We start from the raw sequence: 26938 nt of genomic DNA on the forward strand, positions 1-26938 counted from the left end.
GAGGAGTGGGAGGAGGCTGGTGTTGACTGGGTGGGAGGAGGCTGGTGTTGACGGGGGGAGATGAAGAGGGGTGAGAGGAGGCTGGTGTTGATGGGGTGAGATGAAGAGGGGTGGGAGGAGGCTGGTGTTGATGGGGTGAGATGAAGAGGGGTGAGAGGAGGCTGGTGTTGATGGGGTGAGATGAAGAGGGGTGGGAGGAGGCTGGTGTTGATGGGGTGAGATGAAGAGGGGTGGGAGGAGGCTGGTGTTGATGGGGTGAGATGAAGAGGGGTGGGAGGAGGCTGGTGTTGATGGGGTGAGATGAAGAGGGTGGGAGGAGGCTGGTGTTGATGGGGTGAGATGAAGAGGGGTGGGAGGAGGCTGGTGTTGACGGGGTGAGATGAAGAGGGGTGGGAGGAGGCTGGTGTTGACGGGGTGAGATGAAGAGGGGTGGGAGGAGGCTGGTGTTGACGGGGTGAGATGAAGAGGGGTGGGAGGGGGCTGGTGTTGATGGGGTGAGATGAAGAGGGGTGGGAGGAGGCTGGTGTTCATGGGGTGAGATGAAGAGGGGCGGGAGGAGGCTGGTGTTGATGGGGTGAGATGAAGAGGGGTGGGAGGAGGCTGGTGTTGATGGGGTGAGATGAAGAGGGGTGGGAGGAGGCTGGTGTTGATGGGGGGAGATGAAGAGGGGTGGGAGGAGGCTGGTGTTGATGGGGTGAGATGAAGAGGGGCGGGAGGAGGCTGGTGTTGATGGGGTGAGATGAAGAGGGGTGGGAGGAGGCTGGTGTTGATGGGGTGAGATGAAGAGGGGTGGGAGGAGGCTGGTGTTGATGGGGGGAGATGAAGAGGGGTGGGAGGAGGCTGGTGTTGATGGGGTGAGATGAAGAGGGGTGGGAGGAGGCTGGTGTTGATGGGGTGAGATGAAGAGGGGTGGGAGGAGGCTGGTGTTGATGGGGTGAGATGAGGCGTGGGAGGGGGCTGGTGTTGATGGGGTGAGATGAAGAGGGGTGGGAGGAGGCTGGTGTTGATGGGGTGAGATGAAGAGGGGTGGGAGGAGGCTGGTGTTGATGGGGTGAGGTGAAGAGGGGTGGGAGGAGGCTGGTGTTGATGGGGTGAGGTGAAGAGGGGTGGGAGGAGGCTGGTGTTGATGGGGTGAGATGAAGAGGGGTGGGAGGAGGCTGGTGTTGATGGGGTGAGATGAAGAGGGGTGGGAGGAGGCTGGTGTTGATGGGGTGAGATGAAGAGGGGTGGGAGGAGGCTGGTGTTGATGGGGTGAGATGGAGAGGGGTGGGAGGGGGGTGGTGTTGATGGGGTGAGATGAAGAGGGGTGGGAGGAGGCTGGTGTTGATGGGGTGAGATGAAGAGGGGTGGGAGGAGGCTGGTGTTGATGGGGTGAGATGAAGAGGGGTGGGAGGAGGCTGGTGTTGATGGGGTGAGATGAAGAGGGGTGGGAGGAGGCTGGTGTTGATGGGGGGAGATGAAGAGGAGTGGGAGGAGGCTGGTGTTGATGGGGGGAGATGGAGGGGTGGGAGGAGGCTGGTGTTGATGGGGTGAGATGAAGAGGGGGTGGGAGGAGGCTGGGGTGAGATGAAGAGGGGTGGTGTTGATGGGGGGAGATGAAGAGGGGTGGGGGGAGGCTGGGGTGGAGCAGAAACACTGGCACGGACCAGTTGGGCCGAATGGCCTGTGATGTAAATTCCAGGTACTAAAAATTGTTGCCAACTTTTTGAGACAGGCTCCGAAGGGACGCCTGCCGGCGGGTTGTACTGCGGAGACAGGTTTCGACTCGGGGCCGAAGTACCGCCGTCTGCCTGCTTGTGGCGCTGTTGAGACAGGCTGACTCGCCCCCGCGATGTCCTGCACCGAGAGCCAGTCACTCCCTCTGTCCTGCTTGAACTCAGAATCTCTTTCAGAAGGTTCACCCTTCCCAAACCTGTACTTTCCCCACCCCCCCTCCCAAATACGGGCTGCCGTTGACACCAGTGGTTTAATAGGAACAGATGTAAGAAGTCACACGACACCAGGTTATAGTCCAACAGCTTTATTTGAAATCACAAGCTTTCGGAGCGCTGCTCCTCCTTCAGGTGAAGTGGAGAAATGCATAAAGACACAGCTTATATAGTCAGAGAATCATGTCAGATGTTTACAGGTAACCTTTCCAACTGCCATTTATCACACCTCGGCAGGAACAGGAGGAGGTCGTTCAGCCCCTCGAGCCTGTTCCGCCATTCAATGAGATCACGGCTGATCTACGACCTAACTCCATCTACCCGCCTTTGCCCCATATCCCTCAATACCTTTGGTTATCAATCTCAGATTTAAAATTAACAATTGACCCGGCATCAATTGCCGTTTGCGGAAGAGAGTTCCCAACTTCTACCGCCCTTTGTGTGTAGAAGTGTTTCCTAACTTCACTCCTGAAAGGTCTGGCTCTAATATTTAGACTCTGCCCCCTAGTCCTAGACTCCCCAACCAGCGGAAATAGTTTCTCTCTATCTACACTATCTTAATATCCTGAAAACTTCAATCAGATCACCCCTTAACCTTCTGAATTCCAGGGAATACAACCCTAGTTTGTGTAATCTCTCTTCGTAATAAGGGGGCTTTCAGCTAACAAAGGACGCAGGAGCAGGAGGAGGCCATTCAGCCCCTCGAGCCTGTTACACAGGAACAGGCCCATTCAGCCCCTCGAGTCTGTTACACAGGAGGAGGCCCAGTCAGCCCCTCGAGCCTGTTACACAGGAACAGGAGGAGGCCATTCAGCCCCCGAGCCTGTTACACAGGAACAGGAGGCGGCCATTCGGCCCCTCGATCCTGTTACACAGGAACAGGAGGAGGCCATTCAGCCCCCGAGCCTGTTACACAGGAACAGGAGGAGGCCCATTCAGCCCCTCGAGCCTGTTACACAGGAACAGGAGGAGGCCCATTCAGCCCCCTCGAGCCTGTTACACAGGAACAGGAGGAGGCCATTCAGCCCCCTCGAGCCTGTTACACAGGAACAGGAGGCGGCCATTCGGCCCCCTCGATCCTGTTACATTAGAAACAGGAGGAGGCCATTCAGCCCCTTGAGCCTGTTACACAGGAACAGAAGGAGGCCCATTCAGCCCCCTCGAGCCTGTTACACAGGAACAGGAGGCGGCCATTCGGCCCCCTCGATCCTGTTACATTAGAAACAGGAGGAGGCCATTCAGCCCCTCGAGCCTGTTACACAGGAACAGGAGGAGGCCCATTCAGCCCCCTCGAGCCTGTTACACAGGAACAGGAGGAGGCCCATTCAGCCCCTCCAGCCTGTTACACAGGAACAGGAGGAGGCCCATTCAGCCCCCTCGAGCCTGTTACACAGGAACAGGAGGAGGCCCATTCAGCCCCCTCGAGCCTGTTACACAGGAACAGGAGGCGGCCATTCGGCCCCTCGATCCTGTTACATTAGAAACAGGAGGAGGCCATTCAGCCCCTTGAGCCTGTTACACAGGAACAGAAGGAGGCCCATTCAGCCCCTTGAGCCTGTTACACAGGAACAGGAGGAGGCCCATTCAGCCCCCTCGAGCCTGTTACACAGGAACAGGAGGAGGCCCATTCAGCCCCTCGAGCCTGTTACACAGGAACAGGAGGAGGCCCGTTCAGCCCCTCGAGTCTGTTACACAGGAACAGGAGGAGGCCATTCAACCCCTCGAGCCGGTTACACAGGAACAGGAGGAGGCCATTCAGCCCCTCGAGCCTGTTCCGCCATTCAATCAGATCACGGCTGATCTGTATCTTAACTCCATCTACCCACCTTGGTTCCGTAACCCTTAATCCCCTTACCCAGCAAAAATCTATCAATGTCAGTGTTGACATTTTCAATTGACCCCCGGCCTAGACAGCTTTTTGAGGAGTTTCAGATTTCCTTTGTGTGAAGAAGTGCTTCCCGACATCACCCCTGAACGGCCTGGCTCTAATTTTAAGGTGACGCCCCCCCCTTGTTCTGGACTCCCCCCACCAGAGGAAATAGTTTCTCTCTCTCTCCCCCATCGAATCCTTTAATCATCTTAAACACCTATGCCTTTGAATTCTCGTTGCAGGGATTCAGTGCGAGCTGCTGCCACTGTTCGACCCCAGATTCTCCCCCAGGAACTTTGTGCTGGTGGCGGCGAAGGGCGGGGGTCGGGTCGGCGACCTCCTGCACCCAGAAGAGGGCTCCTGGTGTCCAGACCGAGGTGCCACAGGGCCGTGAGATCTGAGCCGCGCGTACACAGGAGGACCTGGAGGGGGGCGGGGGCAGACAAGACTCCCAGGACGAACCAGCTCCGCTCCTGGCTTCTAAACGACAAGGTTGGCGGTCAACGCGCACAACTTGAGACTTTAACAAGACAATTGCACTGAGTTGCTGTGCATGTATTCACTGATCAAAGGGAGACCAGTGCTCCGAGACTGCGCTCTCTCTGCAAGAACCTACATAGCCTACAATAAAAAGACTTGCATTTCTCCAGCGCCTTTCACCACCTCAGGACGTCCCAAAGCGCTTCACAGCCAATGAAGTACTTTTTTGAAGTGTGCTCACTGTTGTAATGTAGGAAACGCGGCAGCCAATTAGCGCACAGCAAGCTCCCACAAACAGCAATGTGATAATGACCGGATTATCTGTGTTTTAGTGATGTTGGTTGAGGGATAAATATTGGCCCCAGGACACCGGGGAGAACTCCCCCTGCTCTTCTTCGAAATAGTGGCCTTGGGATCTTTTACATCCACCTGAGAGGGCAGACAGGGCCTCGGTTTAATGTCTCATCCGGCAGCACGGCACTCCCTCGGTACCGCCCCTCCGACAGCGCGCCGCTCCCTCAGTACCGCCCCTCCGACAGCGCGCCCCTCCCTCAGTACCGCCCCTCCAACAGCGTGCCGCTCCCTCAGTACCACCACTCCGACAGCGCGCCGCTCCCTCAGTACCGCCCCTCCGACAGCGCACCCCTCCCTCAGTACCGCCCCTCCGACAGCGTGCCGCTCCCTCAGTACCACCACTCCGACAGCGCGCCGCTCCCTCAGTACCGCCCCTCCGACAGCGCGCCCCTCCCTCAGTACCGCCCCTCCGACAGCGCGGCGCTCCCTCAGTACCGCCCCTCCGACAGCGCGGCGCTCCCTTAGTACCGCCCCTCCGACAGCGCGGTGCTCCCGCAGTACCGCCCCTCCGACAGTGCGGCGCTCCCTCAGTACCGCCCCTCCGACAGCGCGGCGCTCCCTCAGTTCCGACAGTGCGGTGCTCCCTCAGTACCGCCCCTCCGACAGCGCGGCGCTCCCTCAGTACCGCCCCTCCGACAGCGCGGCGCTCCCTTAGTACCGCCCCTCCGACAGCGCGGCGCTCCCGCAGTACCGCCCCTCCGACAGTGCGGCGCTCCCTCAGTACCGCCCCTCCGACAGCGCGGCGCTCCCTCAGTTCCGACAGTGCGGTGCTCCCTCAGTACCGCCCCTCCGACAGCGCGCCGCTCCCTCAGTACCGCCACTCCGACAGTGCGGTGCTCCCTCAGTACCGCCCCTCCGACAGTGCGGCGCTCCCTCAGTACCGCCCCTCCGACAGCGCGCCGCTCCCTCAGTACCGCCACTCCGACAGTGCGGTGCTCCCTCAGTACCGCCCCTCCGACAGCGCGCCGCTCCCTCAGTACCGCCACTCCGACAGTGCGGTGCTCCCTCAGTACCGCCCCTCCGACAGCGCGCCCCTCCCTCAGTACTGCAGTGGGAGTGTCAGCCTGGCTTAGGTGCTCAAGTCCCACGATCTTCTGAGCCACGGCCGACACCGAGCAGATTCTTTGAGCAAAGACGAAAAACCAGGCGATGTTGGGAGTTTGGTTACGTTCAAAACAGCCCGGCTCTCCCTCCAGAGCCGAGGGAGCTCGCTTGAGGTGCACGAGAGAGGTCGTCCACGTTTGGGGCGGAGAGAGACACATGGGGAAATGTTCTGAGTGTTGAGAGACCTTATCTGAGGAAGGATGTTCTTGCCATGGAGGGAGTGCAGCGAAGATTCACCAGGCATGATGTATGAGGAGAGATTGGGTCGATTGGGCTTATACTCGTTGGAGTTTAGAAGAATGAGAGGGGGGGTCTCATTGAAACTTATAAAATTCTAACAGGACTAGACAGACTAGATGCAGGAAGGATGTTCCTGATGGTCAGGGAGTCCAGAACCAGGGGTCACAGTCTAAGGATAAGGGGTAAGCCATTTAGGACAGAGATGAGGAAGAATTTCTTCACCCAGAGAGTGGTGAACCTGTGGAATTCTCTACCACAGAAGGCAGTGGAGGCCAATTTATTAAATATATTCAAGAAGGAGTTGGATATATTTCTTAAGGCTAAAGGGATATGGGGAGAAGGCAGGGACAGGGTACTGAATTTGGATGATCAGCCATGATCTCACTGAATGGCCGACTCCTGCTCCTATCTTCTATGTTTCTGTGTAGGAGCTGTGGGGGTAGCAAAGGGATCTGGAGAGTCCAGGTACGCAGATCCCCAAAAGCTAGCGGAAGGTACAAGCAGTAAATCTGGAAGGTTGGCCTTAATTGCAAAGAGGTTGGAATAAAGGGGAGGCAGTGATGCTTCAGTTGTACAGAGCTCTGATCAGAGCTGATCTGGAGTTACCGTGTTCAGTTCTGGGCCCCGCACCTCAGGAAGGATGTATTAAGCTTTGAGGATGGGTGCAGTGCAGATTCACCAGGACGATAGCGGGTGCTTGAAGGGTTCGATTACGAGGATAGCCTGCACAGACATGGCATGTGTTCCCCCTGAAGTTTGAGAGAGAAACCAAACAAACAGCGAGCGACAGCTTCGCTCTGCGCCGGCGACGCTGGATCCGAGGACACGAGCCGGTATCAGTGATGCAGCGATCCGTGATTTCAATTCACCGTCAATCCACAGGACCAAACTCGAAGGCCCTGGAAAGAATTGTCCTGCTGTACACGAGTCACAAAGTTAAACCCACTTTTTTGAAAAAAAAAAGCCTTTTAATGATACAGCGTTGGGTCTGGCGAGCGACACGGTCGAAGATCTGTACTCGCCGACCCTGTGTGTCTGGACACGGTCCGCCCATTGAGCCCCGCTCTGGGTTGGGGTCTTTCGACGTTTAATACCAGTGAGACTTCAGAGGCCGGCTCGTCTCGCTGATGCCCATTTTCACCATCACGTCTTCCTCAAAGGTTCTCAGAGCGGGGGTGTACGAGCTCTCCAGCGCGTCCTCAACGCTGGTGTCCTTCGGCCCATCTGAACACAGCCACAGAAGTGAAATTAGAGCCATTCAATGACAAACACTGCTGATGCGAAGGGTTAATACATTAAAAAAAACAGTGAATTCTGTACTGAGTAACAAGGAACAGGTTAGATACAGAGTAAAGCTCCCTCTACACTGTCCCATCAAACACTCCCAGGGCAGATACAGCACGGGTTAGATACAGAGTAAAGCTCCCCCTACACTGTCCCATCAAACACTCCCAGGGCAGGTACAGCACGGGTTAGATACAGAGTAAAGCACCCTCTGCACTGTCCCATCAAACACTCCCAGGACAGGTACAGCACGGGTTAGATACAGAGTAAAGCTCCCTCTACACTGTCCCAGCAAACACTCCCAGGGCAGGTACAGCACGGGGTTAGATACAGACTAAAGCTCCCTCTACTGTGTCCCCATCAAACACTCCTAGGGCAGGTACAGCACGGGTTAGATATAAAGCTCCCTCTACACTGTCCCATCAAACACTCCCAGGGCAGGTACAACACGGGTTAGATACAGAGTAAAGCTCCCTCTACACTGTCCCCATCAAACACTCCCAGGGCAGGTACAGCACGGGTTAGATACAGAGTAAAGCTCCCTCTACACTGTCCCCATCAAACACTCCCAGGGTAGATACAGCATGGGTTAGATACAGAGTAAAGCTCCTTCTGCACCCTAGGCAAGACGGAGGGTCAGAGGGATCTGGGTGTGCAAGTACACAGATCCCTGAAGGCGGCGGAACAGGTGGATAAGGTGGTAAAAAAGGCATATGGGATACTTGCCTTCATTAGCTGAGGCATAGAATATAAGAGCAAGGAGGTTATGATGGAGCTGTATAAAACACTGGTTAGGCCACAGCTGGAATACTGTGTGCAGTTCTGGTCGCCACACTACAGGAAGGATGTGATAGCTTTGGAGAGGGTGCAGAGGAGATTCACCAGGATGCTACCAGGGCTGGAACGCTTCAGCTATGAAGAGAGACTGGGCAGATTGGGTTTGTTTTCCTTGGAGCAGAGGAGGCTGAGGGGGGACATGATTGAGGTGTACAAAATGATGAGGGGCATAGATAGGATGGATACGAAGGAGCTTTTTCCCTTAGTAGAAGGGTCAATAACTAGGGGGCATAGATTCAAGGTAAAGGGCGGGAGGTTTAGAGGGGATTTGAGAAAGAACTTTTTCACCCAGAGGGTGGTTGGAGTCTGGAACTCACTGCCTGAAAGGGTTGTGGAGGCTGGAACCCGCACAACATTCAAGAAGCATTTGGATGAGCACTTGAAATGCCATAGCATACAAGGCTACGGACCAAATGCTGGAATATGGGATTAGATTAGACAGGGCGTGATGGCCGGCGCAGAGACGATGGGCCGAAGGGCCTCTATCCGTGCTGTATAACTCTATGACTCTACACTGTCCCATCAAACACTCCCAGGGCAGGTACAGCACGGGTTAGATACAGAGTAAAGCTCCCTCTACACTGTCCCATCAAACACTCCCAGGGCAGGTACAGCACGGGTTAGATACAGAGTAAAGCTCCCTCTACACTGTCCCATCAAACACTCCCAGGGCATATACAGCACAGTTTAGATACAGAGTAAAGCTCCCTCTACACTGTCCCATCAAACACTCCCAGGGCAGGTACAGCACAGGGTTAGATACAGAGTAAAGCTCCCTCTACACTGTCCCATCAAACACTCCCAGGCAGGTACAGCACAGGTTAGATACAGAGTAAAGCTCCCTCTACACTGTCCCATCAAACACTCCCAGGGCAGGTACAGCACGGGTTAGATACAGAGTAAAGCTCCTTGTACACTGTCTCGCCAACCTCAGAACAGTTTTTAAAAGCTGCAAAAAAATTCTTATCCCTAACCTGGAGCGCTGCAGCCTACTCTCACTTTCTTGCTCGCTGACCTACATTGGCTCCCGGTCCGGCTACGCCTCGATTTTAAAATTCTCAGCTTCATTTTCCAATCCCTCCGTGTCCTCGCCCCCCTCCCCATCTCTGTAATCTCCTCCAGCCCCACACCCCTCCGAGATCTCTGCGCTCCTCCAATTCTGGCCTCTTGAGCATCCCCCGATTTCCATCGCTCCACCATTGGCGGCCGTGCCTTCAGCCGCCTGGGCCCCGAGCTCTGGAATTCCCTCCCTAAACCTCTCCGCCTCTCTCTCCTCCTTTAAGGCGCTCCTTAAAACCGACCTCTCTGACCCAGCTTTTGGTCACCTGTCTCTAATATCTCCTGATGTGGCTCGGGGTCAAATTTTGTCTGATAATCGCTCCTGTGAAGCACCTTGGGACGTTGTACTACATATATAAATGCCCAGCTAATGCAGCACAAGCTGGTGATCACTGGCACTGTGTGGGGCCCACAAACGGAAAACCCGCGGGGAAGCTTCAAGAGCTACTCCTGGTCCCTCGAGTTAGCAGGGTTCTGGATGCCGGATTCCCGGTGCTGGGCAGTTTATTCATAGAAACATAGAAGGTAGTAGCAGGAGTAGGCCATTTGGCCCCTCGAGCCTGCTCCGCCATTCAATGAGATCATGGCTGATCATCCAAATTCTGTACCCTGTCCCTGCCTTCTCCCCATATCCCTTGATCCCTTTAGCCTTAAGAAATATATCCAACTCCTTCTTGAATATATTTGATGAATTGGCCTCCACCACCTTCTGTGGTAGAGAATGCCACAGGTTCACCACTCTCTGGGTGAAGAAATTCCTCATCTCAGTCCTAAATGGCTTACCCCTTATCCTTAGACTGTGACCCCTGGTTCTGGACTCCCCGACCATCGGGAACGTCCTTCCTGCATCTAGTCTGTCTAGTCTTGTCAGAATTTTATAAGTTTCAATGAGATCCCCTCTCATTCTTCTAAACTCCAGCGAGTATAAGCCCAATCGACCCAATCTCTCCTCATACGTCATTCCTGCCATCCCAGGTATCAGCCTGGTGAATCTTCGCTGCACTCCCTCCATGGCAAGAACATCCTTCCTCAGATAAGGCGACCAAAACTGCACACAATACTCAAGGTGTGGTCTCACCAAGGCCCTGTACAACTGCAGCAAGACATCCTTGTTCCTGTACTCAAACCCTCTCGCTATGCAGGCCAACATACCATTTGCCTTCTTAACCGCCTGCTGCACCTGCATGCTCACCTTCACATTAGCCTGAGGTGGGGGGAAAGCTTAAAAGCAGGAAAACGTGGGAGAAAGCTATCGGGGGGCAATAACTCGCCTTTCCACTGCTCCGGCACGATCCCATCTTTCCTTTGGAACACGGGCTTTGGGATGATGCGTCCCGACCGGTTGGACACTCGGACTTTCTCTCCCTCCTCCGTGTACCTCCAGTCCATCCCCGTCGGTTTTCTGTGCAGAAAATATATCAGCATGGATTGAGGATTGGTTAACGGACAGAAAACAGAGAGTAGGAATAAGCGGGCCTTTGTCAGATTGGCAGGCTGTAACTAGTGGGGTACCGCAAGGATCAGTGCTTGGGGCCTCAGCTATTCACAATCTACATCAATGACTTAGATGAAGGGACCGAATGTAATATATCCAAGTTCGCTGATGATACAAAGCTGGGTGGGAATGTAAGTTGTGAGGAGGATGCAAGGAGGCTTCAAGTGGATATGGACAGGCTAAGTGAGTGGGCAAGAACATGGCCAATGGAATATAATGTGGAGAAATGTGAAGTTATCCACTTTGAACTAGAAAAGCAGAGTATTTTTTAAATGGTGAGAGACTGGGAAATGTTGGTGTTCAGAGGGACCTGGGTGTCCTTGTACACGAATCACTGAAAGTTAACCTGCAGGTACAGCAAGCAATTAGGAAAGCAAATGGTATGTTGGCCTTTATTACAAGAGGATTTGAGTATAAGAGTAAAGACGTCTTACTGCAATTATATAGGGTCCTGGTGAGACCACACCTGGAGTATTGTGGACAGTTTTGGTCTCCTTACCTAAGGAAGGATATACTTGCCATAGAGGGAGTGCAATGAAGGTTCACCAGACTGGTTCCTGGGATGGGGGGATTGTCCTATGAGGAGAGATTGAGTAGACTAGGCCTATATTCACTGGAGTTTAGAAGAATGAGAGGTGATCTCATTGAAACATACAAGATTCTGAGGGGGATTGACAGGGTAGATGCTGAGAGGCTGTTTCCCCCTGGCTGGAGAGTCTAGAACCAGGGGTCACAGTCTCAGGATAAGGGGTCGGCCATTGAGGACTGAGATGAGGAGGAATTTCTTCACTCAGAGGGCGGTGAATCTTTGGAATTCTCTGCCCCAGAGGGCTGTGGAGGCTCAGTCGTTGAGTATATTCAAGGCCGAGATCGATAGATTTTTGGACTCTCGGGGAATCGAGGGACATGGGGATCGGGCAGGAAAGTGGAGTTGAGGTCGAAGATCAGCCGTGATCTCATTGAATGGTGGAGCAGGTTCGAGGGGCCGAATGGCCGACTCCTGCTCCTAATTCCTTATGTTCAGTAGGAGGGAGGAAGTGAGGATCGGCAACAACCTGCATTTCTACCGGATGCAAACTTGGAACCTCAGAATCCGGTTAAGACACGACCGAGTCCGAGAGCTTCTGTTGGCGATCTCGGGCACCGGGAGTCACTCACCGGTCGCTGGGGTCCACCAGTGCCACATCACTGACCAGCAGCGGCGCCTCGCTGGCGATGTACGTCCCCCTCTGCTCTCCCAGCTTGCCGATGTAGCGGTAATGCTGTAAAGAAACGGGGGGGGGGGGGGGGAAAAGAGAAGAAATGAAAAGGATTAACTACAGAGTCGAGAGCTGTCCCTCCACCCTCCGATCCCAGGTGAACAGGCGTTTACTGCGGGGTCCTAGTGGTGCGGAAATGGGCTGGGCGGGGCGGCGGCGGGGGGAGCGAGTGCGCTGGCAGAATCTAGGTACTGCCAACATCGACGCGAGAGAGTCATGAATAAATCCAACCGGGACTTCAGGAGAAACTTCTCGGTTGCGGCCCTGGTAACTGGCCGTTCGACCGCCAAGTTGGGAGCGCTGAATTAATAAATCCGCTGATTTAAAACATGGCCGTGAGAAGCGGTCGGACTGTCCTCGGCTCACCAACGTGCCTTCGGAGACGGGGAGGCTGCCGGCCTTAGCCGGTCTGGGCCCCGGGCGTGACTCCCATCCCCGCACTGGCGCGGTTAGCAACTTAACAGGTGGAAGGTCTGATCTAGACGAGGGAACTAGATGTAATATCTCCAGGTTTGCAGACGACACAAAGCTGGGTGGGCGTGTGCTGTGAGGAGGTTGCCGAGAAACTCCAGTATGATTTGGATAGGTTGGGTGATTGGCCAGATGCATGGCAGATGCAGTATAATGCGAGATTATCCACATTGGTGGCAAAAACAGGAAGGCAGATTATTATCTGAACGGCAATAGATTGGGAGAAGGGGAAGTGCAACGAGACCTGGGTGTCCTTGTGCACCAGTCGCTGAAGGTAAGCATGCAGGTGCAGCAAGCGGTTAAGAAGGCAAATGGTATGTTGGCCTTCGTAGCGAGAGGATTTGAGTACAGGAACAAGGATGTCTTGCTGCAGTTGTACAGGGCCTTGGTGAGACCACACCTTGAGTATTGTATGCAGTTTTGGTCGCCTTATCTGAGGAAGGATGTTCTTGCCATGGAGGGAGTGCAGCGAAGATTCACCAGACTGATACCTGGGATGGCAGGAATGACGTACGAGGAGAGATTGGGTCGATTGGGCTTGTACTCGCTGGAGTTTAGAAGAATGAGAGGGGATCTGATTGAAACTTATAAAATTCTAACAGGACTAGACAGACTAGATGCAGGAAGGATGTTCCCGATGGCGGGGGAGTCCAGAACCAGGGGTCACAGTCTAAGGATAAGGGGTAAGCCATTTAGGACTGAGATGAGGAGGAATTTCTTCACCCAGAGAGTGGTGAACCTGTGGAATTCTCTACCACACAAGACAGAGGCTCCCTCAGCCCCGCACTGAGAGCGACGGCCTGGATTCTTTTGCGCTTGAGTTTCTGGGGTGGGACTCGAACGCACGACCTTCTGACTCTGGGGCGACGAGAGAGAGAGTGCAAGTGAGACCCCACTGAGCCATGGCTCCGACGTGAATCAAACAACATAGGAGGACACAGAACGAAATCTCACAGCGCGAAATCCCACAGCGCGAAATCCCACAGCGCGAGACATGTCCCGGGGAGACGGTCTCGGGACCTCCGCTAATCCCCACGTACTAAACACGAAGCGCTGCCGACACACGGCAGGGCGAGGCGGTGCCTGTAGGAAGGGCAGGCGCACATTCCGACAAAGGGGACGCGCACCCCGAACAATTAACCTGTGCGTTCCCGGCATTTTCCGCTCCCTTCGTGCGTTTCCGGGTACTTATTTGCAAAAAAAGTTCGGCTCTCGTGCTCACCGTGTTCAGCCCCTCCACGATCACCCAGTTACGAGCTCGAATCACCTGGCTGACTTTTCCCTGCTTCCCGGCATCTTGCCCCTTGAGAATTTCCACCTGGTCGAAAAGATTGAAATAAAAAAACACACATCAGTCAGTCCTCGCGACGGCGCGAGTATCGGCTACAGATTCCTCCTCCCCTGATGGCCCACAGTCGCGCCCCCTCCTCTATCCAGCACTGTAAGTGTGAGCGCAGTACGATACCCGCCCGGGGGGAGCTGGGCATCCTCGACCCCACGAGAATACATAAGAATTAGGAGCAGGAGTCGGCCATTCGGCCCCTCGAGCCTGCTCCGCCATTCAATAAGATCGTGGCTGATCATCGACCTCAACTCCACTTTCCCGCCCAATCCCCATATCCCTCGATTCCCCGAGAGTCCAAAAATCTATCGATCTCAGCCTTGAATATACTCAACGACTGAGCATCCACAGCCCTCTGGGGTAGAGAATTCCAAAGATTCACCACCCTCTGAGTGAAGAAATTCCTCCTCATCTCAGTCCTCAATGGCCGACCCCTTATCCTGAGACTGTGACCCCTGGTTCTAGACTCTCCAGCCAGGGGGAAACAGCCTCTCAGCATCTACCCTGTCAATCCCCCTCAGAATCTTGTATGTTTCAATGAGATCACTTCTCATTCTTCTAAACTCGAGAGAGTATCGGCCCATTCTACACAATCTCTCCTCATAGGACAGCCCTCTCATCCCAGGAATCAATCTAGTGAACCTTCGCTGCACCGCCTCCAAGGCAAGTATATCCTTCCTTAGATAAGGAGACCAGAACTGTGCCCAGTACTCCAGGTGTGGTCTCACCAAGGCCCTGTACAATTGTAGCAAGACTTCCTCACTCTTATACTCCAACCCCCTTGCAATAAAAGCCAACGTGCCATTTGCCTTCCTTATTGCTTGCTGTACCTGCATGCTCGCTTTCCGTGTTTCTTGCACGAGGACACCCAAATCTCTCTGAACACCAACATTTGAAAGTTTCTCACCATTGAAAAAATATTCTGTTTTTCTATTCTTCCTACCAAAGGTGAGTAACCTCACAACCTGCCCACCTTCACACGGACGATCCCTTCAAACAGGATAGAATCGAGCTGGGGGAGCAGGGCTCCTGCTGGGGAAGTCCAAGGACCACACATTGTCCAACACTTCCCACTGTCCAGGGCCCCAAACACCCCTTCCAGGTGAAACAGCGATTTACTTGTACTTCTCGCAATCTAGTATACTGTATTCGCTGCTCACGATGTGGTCTCCTTTACACTGGGGAGACCAAACGCAGATTGGGTGCCCGCTTTGCGGAACACCTCCGTTCAGTCCATAAGAACATAAGAAATAGGAGGAGTAGGCCATACGGCCCCTCGGGCCTGCTCCGCCATTCAATAGGATCATGGCTGATCCGAACCTAGACTCACGTCCACTTCCCTGCCCGCTCCCCGTAACCCCTAATTCCCTTATCAGCTAGGAAACTATCTCAGTTTTAAATTTATTTAATATCGCAGCTTCCACAGCTCTCTGGGGTAGCAAATTCCATAGATTTACTACCCTCGGAGTGAAGAAGTTTCTCCTCACCTCAGTTTTGAAAGGGCAGCCCCTTATTCTAAGATTATGCCCCCTAGTTCTAGTCTCACCCATCAGTGGAAACATCCTCCCCGCATCCACCCGATCAAGCCCCCTCACAATCTTATATGTTTCGATAAGATCGCCTCTCATTCTTCTGAACTCCAATGAGTAGAGTCCCAACCTACTCAACCTTTCCTCATACGTCAACCCCCTCATCTCCGGAATCAACCGAGTGAACCTTTTGTTCTTTCCTCCCCGCCCCCTTTCCGCGCCTGCTTAAAACCTGTTGCATCTCCAACTTTTTCCAGTTCTGACGAAGGGGCCCAGACCTGTAACGTTAACTCTGTTTCTCTCTCCATGGATGCTGCCTGGCCTGCTGAGTGTTTCCAGCACTTCCTGTTGTTATTTCAGATCTCCAGCGTCTGCAGTATTTTGCTATTGTATCAGTGATTTTTGCGCAGAGATTAATGAGCACAGGAGGCGGACATTCGGCCCGTCGTGCCTGTGCCGGCTCTTTGAAAGAGCTCTCCAATTAGTCCCACTCCCCCCTGCTCTTTCCCCACAGCCCTGCACATTTATCCTCTTCAAGTACATGCCCAATTCTCCTTTTGAAAGTTACTATTGAATCTGCTTCCACCGCCCTTTCAGGCAGCACGTTCCAGATCACAACAACTCGCTGCGTAAAAAACATTCTCCTCCTCTTCCCCTCCGGTTCTTTTGCCGATTATCTTCAATCCGTGTCCTCTGGTTACCGACCCTCCTGCCACTGGAAACAGTCTCTCCTTATTTACTCTATCGAAACCCTTCATCATTTTGAACGCCTCGATTAAATCTCCCCTTAACCTTCTCTGCTCTAAGGAGAATAATCCCAGCTTCTCCAGTCTCTCCACATCACTGAAGTCCCCAATCCCTGGTATCATCCTGATAAACTACAGACTCCAACGATTCCCATGCTCCCCTGGTCGGCCTCCCAAATACCACCCTCCGTAAGCTTGAGCTCATCCAAACTTCCTGCTGCCCCCGTGTCCTGACTTGCACCGAGTCCCATTCACCCATCACCCACTGTGCTCGCTGACCTACATTGGCTCCCAGTCCGGCAATACCTCGATTTCAAAATTCTCATCCTCGTCTTCGAATCCCTCCATGGCCTCCTCGCCCCCTCCCCATCTCTGTAACCCCCTCCAGCCCCTACACCCCTCCCTATCTCTGTAACCCCCTCCAGCCCCTACACCCCTCCCTATCTCTGTAACCTCCTCCAGCCCTACACCCCTCCCTATCTCTGTAACCTCCTCCAGCCCCTACACCCCTCCCCATCTCTGTAACCCCCTCCAGCCCCGACACCCCTCCCCATCTCTGTAACCCCCTCCAGCCCCCACACCCCTCCCTATCTCTGTAACCTCCTCCAGCGCCTACACCCCTCCCCATCTCTGTAACACCCTCCAGCGCCTACACCCCTCCCCATCTCTGTAACCCCCTCCAGCGCCTACACCCCTCCCTATCTCTGTAACCTCCTCCAGCCCCTACACCCCTCCCCATCTCTGTAACACCCTCCAGCGCCTACACCCCTCCCCATCTCTGTAACCCCCTCCAGCCCCTACACCCCTCCCCGTCTCTGTAACCCCCTCCAGCCCCTACACCCCTCCCCATCTCTGTAACACCCTCCAGCGCCTACACCCCTCCCCATCTCTGTAACCCCCTCCAGCCCCTACACCCCTCCCTATCTCTGTAACACCCTCCAGCGCCTACACCCCTCCCCATCTCTGTAACCCCCTCCAGCCCTACACCCCTCCCCATCTGTGTAACCCCCTCCAGCCCTACACCCCTCCCCATCTCTGTGACCCCCTCCAGCCCCTACACCCCTCCCTATCTCTGTAACCTCCTCCAACCCCAACACCCCTCCCCATCTCTGTAACCTCCTCCAGCCCCTACACCCCTCCCCATCTCTGTAACCCCCTCCAGCCCGACACCCCTCCCCATCTCTGTAACCCCCTCCAGCCCCTACATCCCTCCCTATCTCTGTAACCTCCTCCAGCCCCTACACCCCTCCCCATCTCTGTAACCCCCTCCAGCCCCTACACCCCTCCCTATCTCTGTAACCCCCTCCAGCCCCTACACCCCTCCCCATCTCTGTAACCCCCTCCAGCCCCTACACCCCTCCCCATCTCTGTAACCTCCTCCAGCCCTCCACCCCTCCCCATCTCTGTAACATCCTCCAGCCCTACACCCCTATCTCTGTAACCTCCTCCAGCCCCTACACCCCTCCCTATCTCTGTAACCTCCTCCAGCCCTACACCCCTCCCCATCTCTGAAACCTCCTCCAGCCCTACACCCCTCCCTATCTCTGTAACCCCCTCCAGCCCCGACACCCCTCCCTATCTCTGTAACCCCCTCCAGCCCTACACCCCTCCCTATCTCTGTAACCTCCTCCAGCCCTACACCCCTCCCTATCTCTGTAACCCCCTCCAGCCCCTACACGCCTCCCTATCTCTGTAACCCCCTCCAGCCCTACACCCCTCCCTATCTCTGTAACCCCCTCCGGCCCTACACCCCTCCATCTCTGTAACCCCCGCCAGCCCTACCCCCGTCCCCATCTCTGTAACCCCCTCCAGCCCTACACCCCTCCCTATCTCTGTAACCTCCTCCAGCCATACACCCCTCCCCATCTCTGTAACCCCCTCCAGCCCCTACACCCCTCCCTAACTCTGTAACCCCCTCCAGCCCCTACACCCCTCCCTATCTCTGTAACCTCCTCCAGCCCTACACCCCTCCCTATCCCTGCAACCTCCTCCAGCCCTACACCCCTCCCCATCTCTGTAACCCCCTCCAGCCCTCCCCCCCTCCCCATCTCTGTAACCTCCTCCAGCCCGACACCCCTCCGTATCTCTGTAACCTCCTCCAGCCCTACAACCCTCCCTATCTCTGTAACCTCCTCCAGCCCTACACCCCTCCCTATCTCTGTAACCTCCTCCAGCCCGACACCCCTCCCTATCTCTGTAACCTCCTCCAGCCCCTACACCCCTCCCAATCTCTGGAACCTCCTCCAGCCTTACACCCCTCCCGATCTCTGTAACCTCCTCCAACCCTACACCCCTCCCCCATCTCTGTAACCTCCTCCAGCCCTACACCCCTCCCAATCTCCGTAACCTCCTCCAGCCCCCTACACCCCTCCCTATCTCTGTAACCTCCTCCAGCCCTACACCCCTCCCCATCTCTCTAACCTCCTCCAGCCTACACCCCTGCCTATCTCTGTAACCTCCTCCAGCTCCTACACCCCTCCCTATCACTGTAACCCCCTCCAGCCCCTCCCTATCTGTGTAAACTCCTCCAGCCCTACACCCCTCCCTATCTCTGTAACCTCCTCCAGCCCCTACACCCCTCCCAACTCGGTAACCTCCTCCAGCCCTACACTCCCCCCTATCTCTGTAACCTCCTCCAGCCCCAACACCCCTCCCCAACTCCATAACCCCCTCCAGCCCCTACACCCCTCCCGATCTCTGAAACCTCCTCCAGCCCCGACACCCCTCCCCATCTCTGTAACCTCCTCCAGCCCCTACACCCCTCCCTATCTCTGTAACCCCCCTCCAGCCCTACACCCCTCCCCATCTCTGTAACCTCCTCCAGCCCCTACATCCCTCCCCATCTCTGTAACCTCCTCCAGCCCCTACACCCCTCCCTATCTCTGTAACCTCCTCCAGCCCCTACACCCCTATCTCTGTAACACCCTCCAGCCCTCCCTATCTCTGTAACCTCCTCCAGCCCGACACCCCTCCCGATCTCTGTAACCTCCTCCAGCCCTACACCCCTCCCTATCTCTGTAACCCCCTCCAGCCCTACACCCCTCCCTATCTCTGTAACCTCCTCCAGCCCCTACACCCCTCCCCATCTCTGTACCTCCTCCAGCCCCGACATCCCTCCCCATCTCTGTAACCTCCTCCAGCCCTACACCCCTCCCTATCTCTGTAACCTGCTCCAGCCCCTACACCCCTCCCCATCTCTGTAACCTCCTCCAGCCCCTACACCCCTCCCTATCACTGTAACCCCCTCCAGCCCGACACCCCTCCCATCTCTGTAACCTCCTCCAGCCCCGACACCCCTCCCCATCTCTGTAACCCCCTCCAGCCCCACACCCCTCCCTATCTCTGTAACCTCCTCCAGCCCTACACCCCTCCCTATCTCTGTAAACCCCTCCAGCCCTACACTCCTCCCTATCTCTGTAATATCCTGCAGACCCTACACCCCTCCCTATCTCTGTAACCTCCTCCAGCCCTACACCCCTCCCTTTCTCTGTAACCCCCTCCAGCCCCTACATCCCTCCCCATCTCTGTAACCTCCTCCAGCCCCGACATCCCTCCCCATCTCTGTAACCTCCTCCAGCCCTACACCCCTCCCTATCTCTGTAACCTCCTCCAGCCCCTACACCCCTCCCCATCTCTGTAACCTCCTCCAGCCCCTACACCCCTCCCTATCTCTGTAACCCCCTCCAGCCCTACACTCCCTATCTCTGTAACCTCCTCCAGCCCCACACCCCTCCCTATCTCTGTAACCTCCTCCAGCCCCACGCCTCTATCTCTGTAACCTCCTCCAGCCCCACACCCCTCCCTATCTCTGTAACCTCCTCCAGCCCCTACACCTCTCCCTATCTCTGTAACCTCCTCCAGCCCCTACACCCCTCCCTATCTCTGTAACCTCCTCCAGCCCCACACCCCTCCCTATCTCTGTAACCTCCTCCAGCCCTACACCCCTCCCTATCTCTGTCACCCCCCTCCAGCCCCTACACCCCTCCCTATCTCTTTAACCCCCTCCAGCCCCTACACCCCTCCCCATCTCTGTAACCTCCTCCAGCCCCGACACCCCACCCTATCAGTGTAACCTCCTCCAGCCCCTACACCCCTCCCTATCTCTGTAACCTCCTCCAGCCCTACACCCCTCCCCATCTCTGTAATCTCCTCCAGCCCGACACCCCTCCTATCTCTGTAACCTCCTCCAGCCCGACACCCCTCCCCATCTCTGTAACCCCCTCCAACCCTACACCCCACCCTCTCTGTAACCTCCTCCAGCCCCTACACCCCTCCCTATCTCTGTAACCTCCTCCAGCCCCTACACCCCTATCTCTGTAACCTCCTCCAGCCCTACACCCCCTCCCTATCACTGTAACCCCCTCCAGCCCCTACACCCCTCCCTATCTCTGTAACCTCCTCCAGCCCTACACCCCTCCCTATCTCTGTAACCTCCTCCAGCCCCTACACCCCTCCCTATCTCTGTAACCTCCTCCAGCCCCTACACCCCTCCCTATCTCTGTAACCTCCTCCAGCCCCTACACCATCTCTGTAACCTCCTCCAGCCCTACAACCCTCCCTATCTCTGTAACCTCCTCCAGCCCTACACCCCTCCCTATCACTGTAACCCCCTCCAGCCCTACACCCCTCCCTATCACTGTAACCCCCTCCAGCCCCTACACCCCTCCCTATCTCTGTAACCTCCTCCAGCCCTACACTCCCCCCTATCTCCGTAACCTCCTCCAGCCCCTACACCCCTCCCCATCTCCATAACCCCCTCCAGCCCCTACACCCCTCCCGATCTCTGAAACCTCCTCCAGCCCCTACACCCCTCCCCATCTCTGTCACCTCCTCCAGCCCCTGCACCCCTCCCTATCTCTGTAACCCCCTCCAGCCCTACACCCCTCCCTATCTCTGCAACCTCCTCCAGCCCCAAACCCCTCCCCATCTCTGTAACCCCCTCCAGCCCCACACCCCTCCCCTATCTCTGTAACCTCCTCCAGCCCTACACCCCTCCCTATCTCTGTAACCTCCTCCAGCCCCTACACCCCTCCCATCTCTGTAACCTCCTCCAGCCCCTACATCCCTCCCCATCCTGTAACCTCCTCCAGCCCACACCCCTCCCTATCTCTGTAACCTGCTCCAGCCCCTACACCCCTCCCCATCTCTGTAACCTCCTCCAGCCCCTAACACCCCTCCCTATCACTGTAACCCTCCTCCAGCCCCACACCCCTCCCTATCTCTGTAACCTCCTCCAGCCCTACACCCCCTCCCTATCTCTGTAAACCCCTCCAGCCCTACACTCCTCCCTATCTCTGTAACATCCTGCAGACCCTACACCCCTCCCTATCTCTGTAACCTCCTCCAGCCCTACACCCCTCCCTATCTCTGTAACCTCCTCCAGCCCCTACACCCCTCCCCATCTCTGTAACCTCCTCCAGCCCCTACACCCCTCCCTATCTCTGTAACCCCCTCCAGCCCTACACACTCCCTATCTCTGTAACCTCCTCCAGCCCCTACACCCCTCCCCATCTCTGTAACCCCCTCCAGCCCCACACCCCTCCCTATCTCTGTAACCTCCTCCAGCCCCACACCCCTATCTCTGTAACCTCCTCCAGCCCCACACCCCTCCCTATCTCTGTCACCTCCTCCAGCCCCTACACCCCTCCTATCTCTGTAACCTCCTCCAGCCCCACACCCCTCCCTATCTCTGTAACCTCCTCCAGCCCCTACACCCCTCCCTATCTCTGTAACCTCCTCCAGCCCCACACCCCCCTATCTCTGTAACCTCCTCCAGCCCCTACACCCCTCCCTATCTCTGTCACCCCCTCCAGCCCGACACCCCCTCCCTATCACTGTAACCTCCTCCAGCCCTACACCCCTCCCCATCTCTGTAACCTCCTCCAGCCTACACCCCTTCCTATCTCTGTAACCTCCTCCAGCTCCTACACCCCTCCCTATCACTGTAACCCCCTCCAGCCCCTCCCTATCTCTGTAAACTCCTCCAGCCCCCTACACCCCCTTCCCTATCTGTAACCCCCTCCAGCCCTACACCCCTCCCTATCTCTGTAACCTCCTCCAGCCCCTACACCCCTCCCCATCTCTGTAACCTCCCTCCAGCCCCTACACCCCTCCCCATCTCTGTAACCTCCTCCAGCCCCTACACCCCTCCCCATCTCTGTAACCTCCTCCAGCCTCTACACCCCTCCCCATCTCTGTAACCTCCTCCAGCCCCTACACCCCTCCCTATCTGTAACCCCCTCCAGCCCTACACCCCTCCCTATCTCTGTAACCCCCTCCAGCCCCTACACCCCTCCCTATCTCTGTAACCTCCTCCAGCCCCTACACCCCTCCCTATCTCTGTAACCCCCCTCCAGCCCTACACCCCTCCCTATCTCTGTAACCTCCTCCAGCCCCTACACCCCTCCCTATCTCTGTAACCCCCCTCCAGCCCCTACACCCCTCCCTATCTCTGTAACCTCCTCCAGCCCCTACACCCCTCCCTATCTCTGTAACCTCCTCCAGCCCCTACACCCCTCCCTATCTCTGTAAGCCCCTCCAGCCCCTACACCCCTCCCTATCTCTGTAACCCCCTCCAGCCCTACACCCCTCCCTATCTCTGTAACCTCCTCCAGCCCCACAACCCTCCGAGATCTCTGTGCTCCTCCAATTCTACCCCTTTGCGCATCCCCCGCTTTCCATCGCTCCACCATTGGCGGCCGTGCCTTCAGCCGCCTGGGCCCCGAGCTCTGGAAGTCCCTCCCTAAACCTCTCCGCCTCTCTCTCCTCCTTTTAAGGCGCTCCTTAAAACCGACCTCTTTGACCAAGCTTTTGGTCACCTGTCCTAATATCTCCTTATGTGGCTCGGGGTCAAATTTTGTTTGATAATCGCTCCTGTGAATCGCCCTGGGACGTTTTACTACGTTAAAGGCCCGGTATAAATAGAAGGAGTTGTTGGAAACCGCCTCTGCAGCCTCTCCAAGGGTTGACGTCCTTCCTAAAGTGTGGTGCCCAGAACTCGTACACGACATCTGCCGAGACAGGCTAGCATTTGGCGGCGGGCACCACCAAGGGCGGAAGTTCGACGTGCGCCAACCGGTCCTGTCTGCCGACAACCGTCGCACAAGAGAGACGCCAATCAGCCCGCGCTCTCTGAATGTCACGGTAGGCAAGACTCTGGGGTCGCCGTGCGGGCGAGCGCGCGCTCCTTCGCGCCAGGCTCAACCGTGTCCCCGCGGAAGATCTTCCACTCGTGCGGTGCGATGGGCTCGACGAACACCTTCCTCCGCTGTCTGCCCGGGGGGTTCAACCTCTGTGCCGCCATGGTCCAGGGCCGGCTGGTGCCGTGGCGGTAACCGCGAGGCAGCTTGGCTGCCGCCGCGATCAGGGCGCCGAGACGCATGATTCGGAGAGGCTGCGGGGAGAAGACGCAGGATATTCATTAAATATATTCAAGAAGGAGTTGGATATATTTCTTAAGGCTAAAGGGATCAAGGGATATGGAGAGAGGGGGAGCGGGGGAGGGAGGGGGAGCGTGGGAGGGAGGGGGAGGGAGGGGGAGCGTGGGAGGGAGAGGGAGGGGGAGCGTGGGAGGGAGGGAGAGGGAGGGGGAGCGTGGGAGGGAGGGGGAGGGAGGGGGAGCGTGGGAGGGGGAGCGTGGGAGGGGGAGGGGAGGGGGAGCGTGGGAGGGGGGGGCGAGGGGGAGGGGAGGGGGGGGAGCGAGGGGGGAGGGAGGGAGGGGGAGGGCGTGGGGGGAGGGGGAGGGAGAGTGGGGGGAGAGGGAGGGAGGGAGTGTGAGAGAGAGTGAAAACAGATTTGTGATGCCCCCACAGTCGAATAGCCCGCGGCCCCTTGTCGCCCCGAAGCCTCACCCTCGAGTCCTGGGGGGGAGACCCGCCTGCCCAATGGCACCGTCCGCACTAGTTCCGCTCAACCCGCCGCCGCCGCTTCCCCTTCCCGGAATAATCTGAACTCGGCACCGCTCCCTTCGCCGCCCGCGACAATTGGCCAATCCGCTCACCCCCCCCTCCCACAACCAGGGAATGGAATCACCCGCTCACTGCGCATGCGTCGCGTGCGCGCAGCGCCGCCTGGGAAATGTAGGCGGACTCCAATTCCCGTCATCCCCATACGCGGGGTGAGTGACTGCGCATGCTCCCTCAGCCGGTCGGCACACGGGGAGCGACATGCGCACGCGTCCTTTCCGCGCAGCGCCGACCGGGAGTTGTCGGCGGACTCCGTTTCCGTCGTCCCCGGGCGGCCTGCGCATGCTCCCTCAGCCGGTCGGGGCGTAGATGGCCAACACGCATGCGTCCTGTCCGCGGGCAGCGCCTGCCGGGAGTTGTCGGCGGACTACACCTCCCGTCATCCCCCGCGGGGGTTGGGCGATCGCGCATGCTCGGTAGCCTGGCCACCATCTCAGGGCACCAGGAGCCATATTAGTGGCAGAGACACAATGGCAGCAATGAGTGGGAGAGAGGGAGAGGAACAGGGAGGCTGGGGATCCCACACATGCACCCTCCTGCCAGTCACCACACCCCTACCCCCCTTCAATAAAACATCTTTTTCCCAACCCCACTTTATCCTTCCCCCAACCTAAATTTACAAAAACTCAGGCGACCAAAGAAAGTCTTGCATTTCTACCATGCCTTTCCCTGCGGGCGCCCCCGGACATTCCGAAGCGCTCCGTAAGCCAATGACACAACTTTTTCCAGGTGCGGTCGCTGTTGCGACGCGGCAAAATGCGGGCCGCAGCAAGCGCCCCCCCCCCCACCCCCCCCCCCCCCCCCGCAAACAGCAAAGCGACAAACAATGACCCAAGATCGTCTTGGGTTTTTTATTTGTGATGTTGATTGAGCGATAAATATTGGCCCCCCACCGCCCTCCTTCAAAATAGTGGCCGTGGGATCGTTTAGCTCAGAGAGTAGACGGGGCCTCCATTAAGGATGGCCGCACCCTGGGAGTACAGGCGGAGGAGGAGGAGTGACCGCTTTGAGGAACACCGTTCAGTCCGCAAGCGGGTCCCTGTAGCTCCCGGTCACTTCTCCACTCCCACTCTGGCCTCTCCGTCCTCCGGCCTCCGACACTGTTCCAATGAAGCTCAACGTAAGCTCGAGGAACAGCACCTCATCTTTCGATTGGGCACTTTACAGGCTGCCGGACTCAACATCGAGTTCAACAATTTCAGACCATAACCTCTGCCCCCCATTTTTCCCCAGATGGCAGCTGTTGATGATTCTGCCATCCCCCATTTACACCTCTTCTAGACCCATCTTTTGTTTCTATACTTGTCCCATTACCATCTCCTGTCTGCTGTAACCATTTATCGTCTCTCTGGACACTTTCTATGCTCGTCTCGTCTCTTCTTCTGCCTTGCGCCATGATCACTTTATTCCTTCAAATGCCTCCTGCCCTCCACCCTATCCCAGACCTCTTGCTTTTACACTGTATTTACAGCACATAGTATTCACTGCTCCGTGCCGGTGTTTATGCACCACACGAGCCTCCTCCCACCCCTCTTCATCTCACCCGATCACCATATCCTTCTATTCCTTTCTCCCTCATGTGTTCATCCAGCTTCCCCTGAAATGCATCGATACTATTCGCCTCAATCACTCCCTGTGGTAGCGAGTTCCACATTCTCACCACTCTCTGGGTAAAGAAGTTTCTCCTGAATTCCCCATTGGATTTATTAGTGACGATCTTATACTGACGGCCCCTAGTTCTGGTCTCCCCCACAAGTGGAAACATCTTCTCTACGTCGACCCTTATCGAACCCTTTCGCGATTTTAAAGACCTCTATCAGGTCACCCCTCAGCCTTTTCTTTTCTAGAGGAAGGAGCCCCCAGCCTGTTCTTTCCCTGATTCCCCCTTTTCCTGGCTCTGTACTTGCTTGAAAGCTGTTCATCTCCCACCTCTTCCAGTTCTGAGGAAAGGTCATCAAGCTGAAATGTTTCCTCCTCTTCTCTCTCCGCAGATGCTGCCTGACCGGCTGAGCGTTTTCCTGCACTTTCTGGTTTTTATTTCCGATTTCCAGCACCCGCCGTATTTCGCATTCGTACAAAGAAAAAGTATTTCGCCATCAGCCGACGTTTATTGAATTCCCTGGCTGGTGCAGTGGAGTCAATATTCGCTTGGTAGATTTTATACTGGGGGGGGGGGGGGGGGGGGGGGGTGGGGGGGCACAGCTCCGTGGACACTGGTCGCTCCCTAGCTAATGATCACAGCCAGGCGAAGTGTGCAGTCAATTAAAACACAACAGCAAGTAACATGGTGGGGGCCCGTTGCGTCGCGCTCACCCAGCACTCGGTCCGCGCCTCTCGTCAACTTTCAAGCGCTTCGATGGCTTGCCCAGCGCGATCACAGTTGCTTTAATTCGAAAGGAAGAATGCGCATTTCTACAGCCCCAAACCGTTTTACTGCCAATTAAGCACTTATGAAGTGTGGTCACTGTTGTAATGTAGGAAACGTGTCAGCCAGTTTGCACACAGCAATCTCCCACAAACAGCAGTGTGATGATGACCAGATCATCTGTTTTAGTGATGTTAGTTGAGGGATAAATATTGGCCCCAGGACACCGGGGAGAACTCCCCCCTGCTCTTCTTCCAATAGTGGACGTGGGATCTTTTACATCCACCTGAGAGGGCAGACGGGGCCTCGGGTTAATGTCTCATCCGAAAGACGGCACCTCCGACAGTACGGTGCTCCCTCAGTACTGCCCCTCCGACAGTGCGGCGCTCCCTCAGTACTGCCCCTCCGACAGTGCGGCACTCCCTCAGTACCGCCCCCTCCGACACTCCCTCAGTACTGACCCTCCGACAGTGCGGCGCTCCCTCAGTACCCCCGCCCCTCCGACATTGCGGCGCTCCTTCAGTACTGCCCCTCCGACAGTGCGGCGCTCCCTCAGTACCGCCCCTCTGACAGTGCGGCGCTCCCTCAGTACCGCCCCACTCCGACAGTGC

The 26938-nt window shown here is 56.3% G+C and overlaps 2 protein-coding genes across 2 annotated transcripts in view; one reads left to right on the plus strand and one right to left on the minus strand.

Annotated features, from left to right (window-relative positions):
• mettl25b (methyltransferase like 25B) overlaps positions 1-4443 on the plus strand; it is a 33925-nt gene extending 29482 nt beyond the window's left edge. The window contains exon 9 of the mRNA XM_085978554.1: positions 4041-4443. Within this exon, the coding sequence (XP_085834680.1) occupies positions 4041-4192 (152 nt within the window). The 3' untranslated portion in view covers positions 4193-4443. The remainder of the gene's footprint in view (positions 1-4040) is intronic.
• Positions 4444-6896: 2453 nt separating this feature from the next.
• mrpl24 (mitochondrial ribosomal protein L24) lies at positions 6897-23411 on the minus strand. Its single transcript, XM_085978556.1, has 5 exons — positions 23203-23411; positions 13604-13699; positions 11810-11913; positions 10428-10558; positions 6897-7200 (listed from the first exon to the last, which is right to left on the minus strand). Exons 1-5 carry the CDS (start codon positions 23377-23379, stop codon positions 7064-7066), a joined length of 645 nt encoding a protein of 214 aa, XP_085834682.1. The 5' UTR covers positions 23380-23411; the 3' UTR covers positions 6897-7063.
• Positions 23412-26938: the final 3527 nt, after the last annotated feature.

Source organism: Somniosus microcephalus, unplaced genomic scaffold, assembly GCF_052327205.1.
Source record: "Somniosus microcephalus isolate GS21.2 unplaced genomic scaffold, FLI_Smic_1.0 unresolved_chr7, whole genome shotgun sequence".
Taxonomy (NCBI): domain Eukaryota; kingdom Metazoa; phylum Chordata; class Chondrichthyes; order Squaliformes; family Somniosidae; genus Somniosus; species Somniosus microcephalus.

Bases quoted from the DNA above. Each gene is read 5' to 3' on its own strand.
- mrpl24 (XM_085978556.1), bottom strand. From the start codon at position 23,379: ATGCGTCTCGGCGCCCTGATCGCGGCGGCAGCCAAGCTGCCTCGCGGT. The intron at 13,700-23,202 runs GTTGAGCCTGGC...CTTTTCGACCAG, and splicing joins AGATCTTCCGCGGGGACACG to GTGGAAATTCTCAAGGGGCA. The intron at 11,914-13,603 runs GTGAGCACGAGA...GTTTCTTTACAG, and splicing joins TCGTGGAGGGGCTGAACACG to CATTACCGCTACATCGGCAA.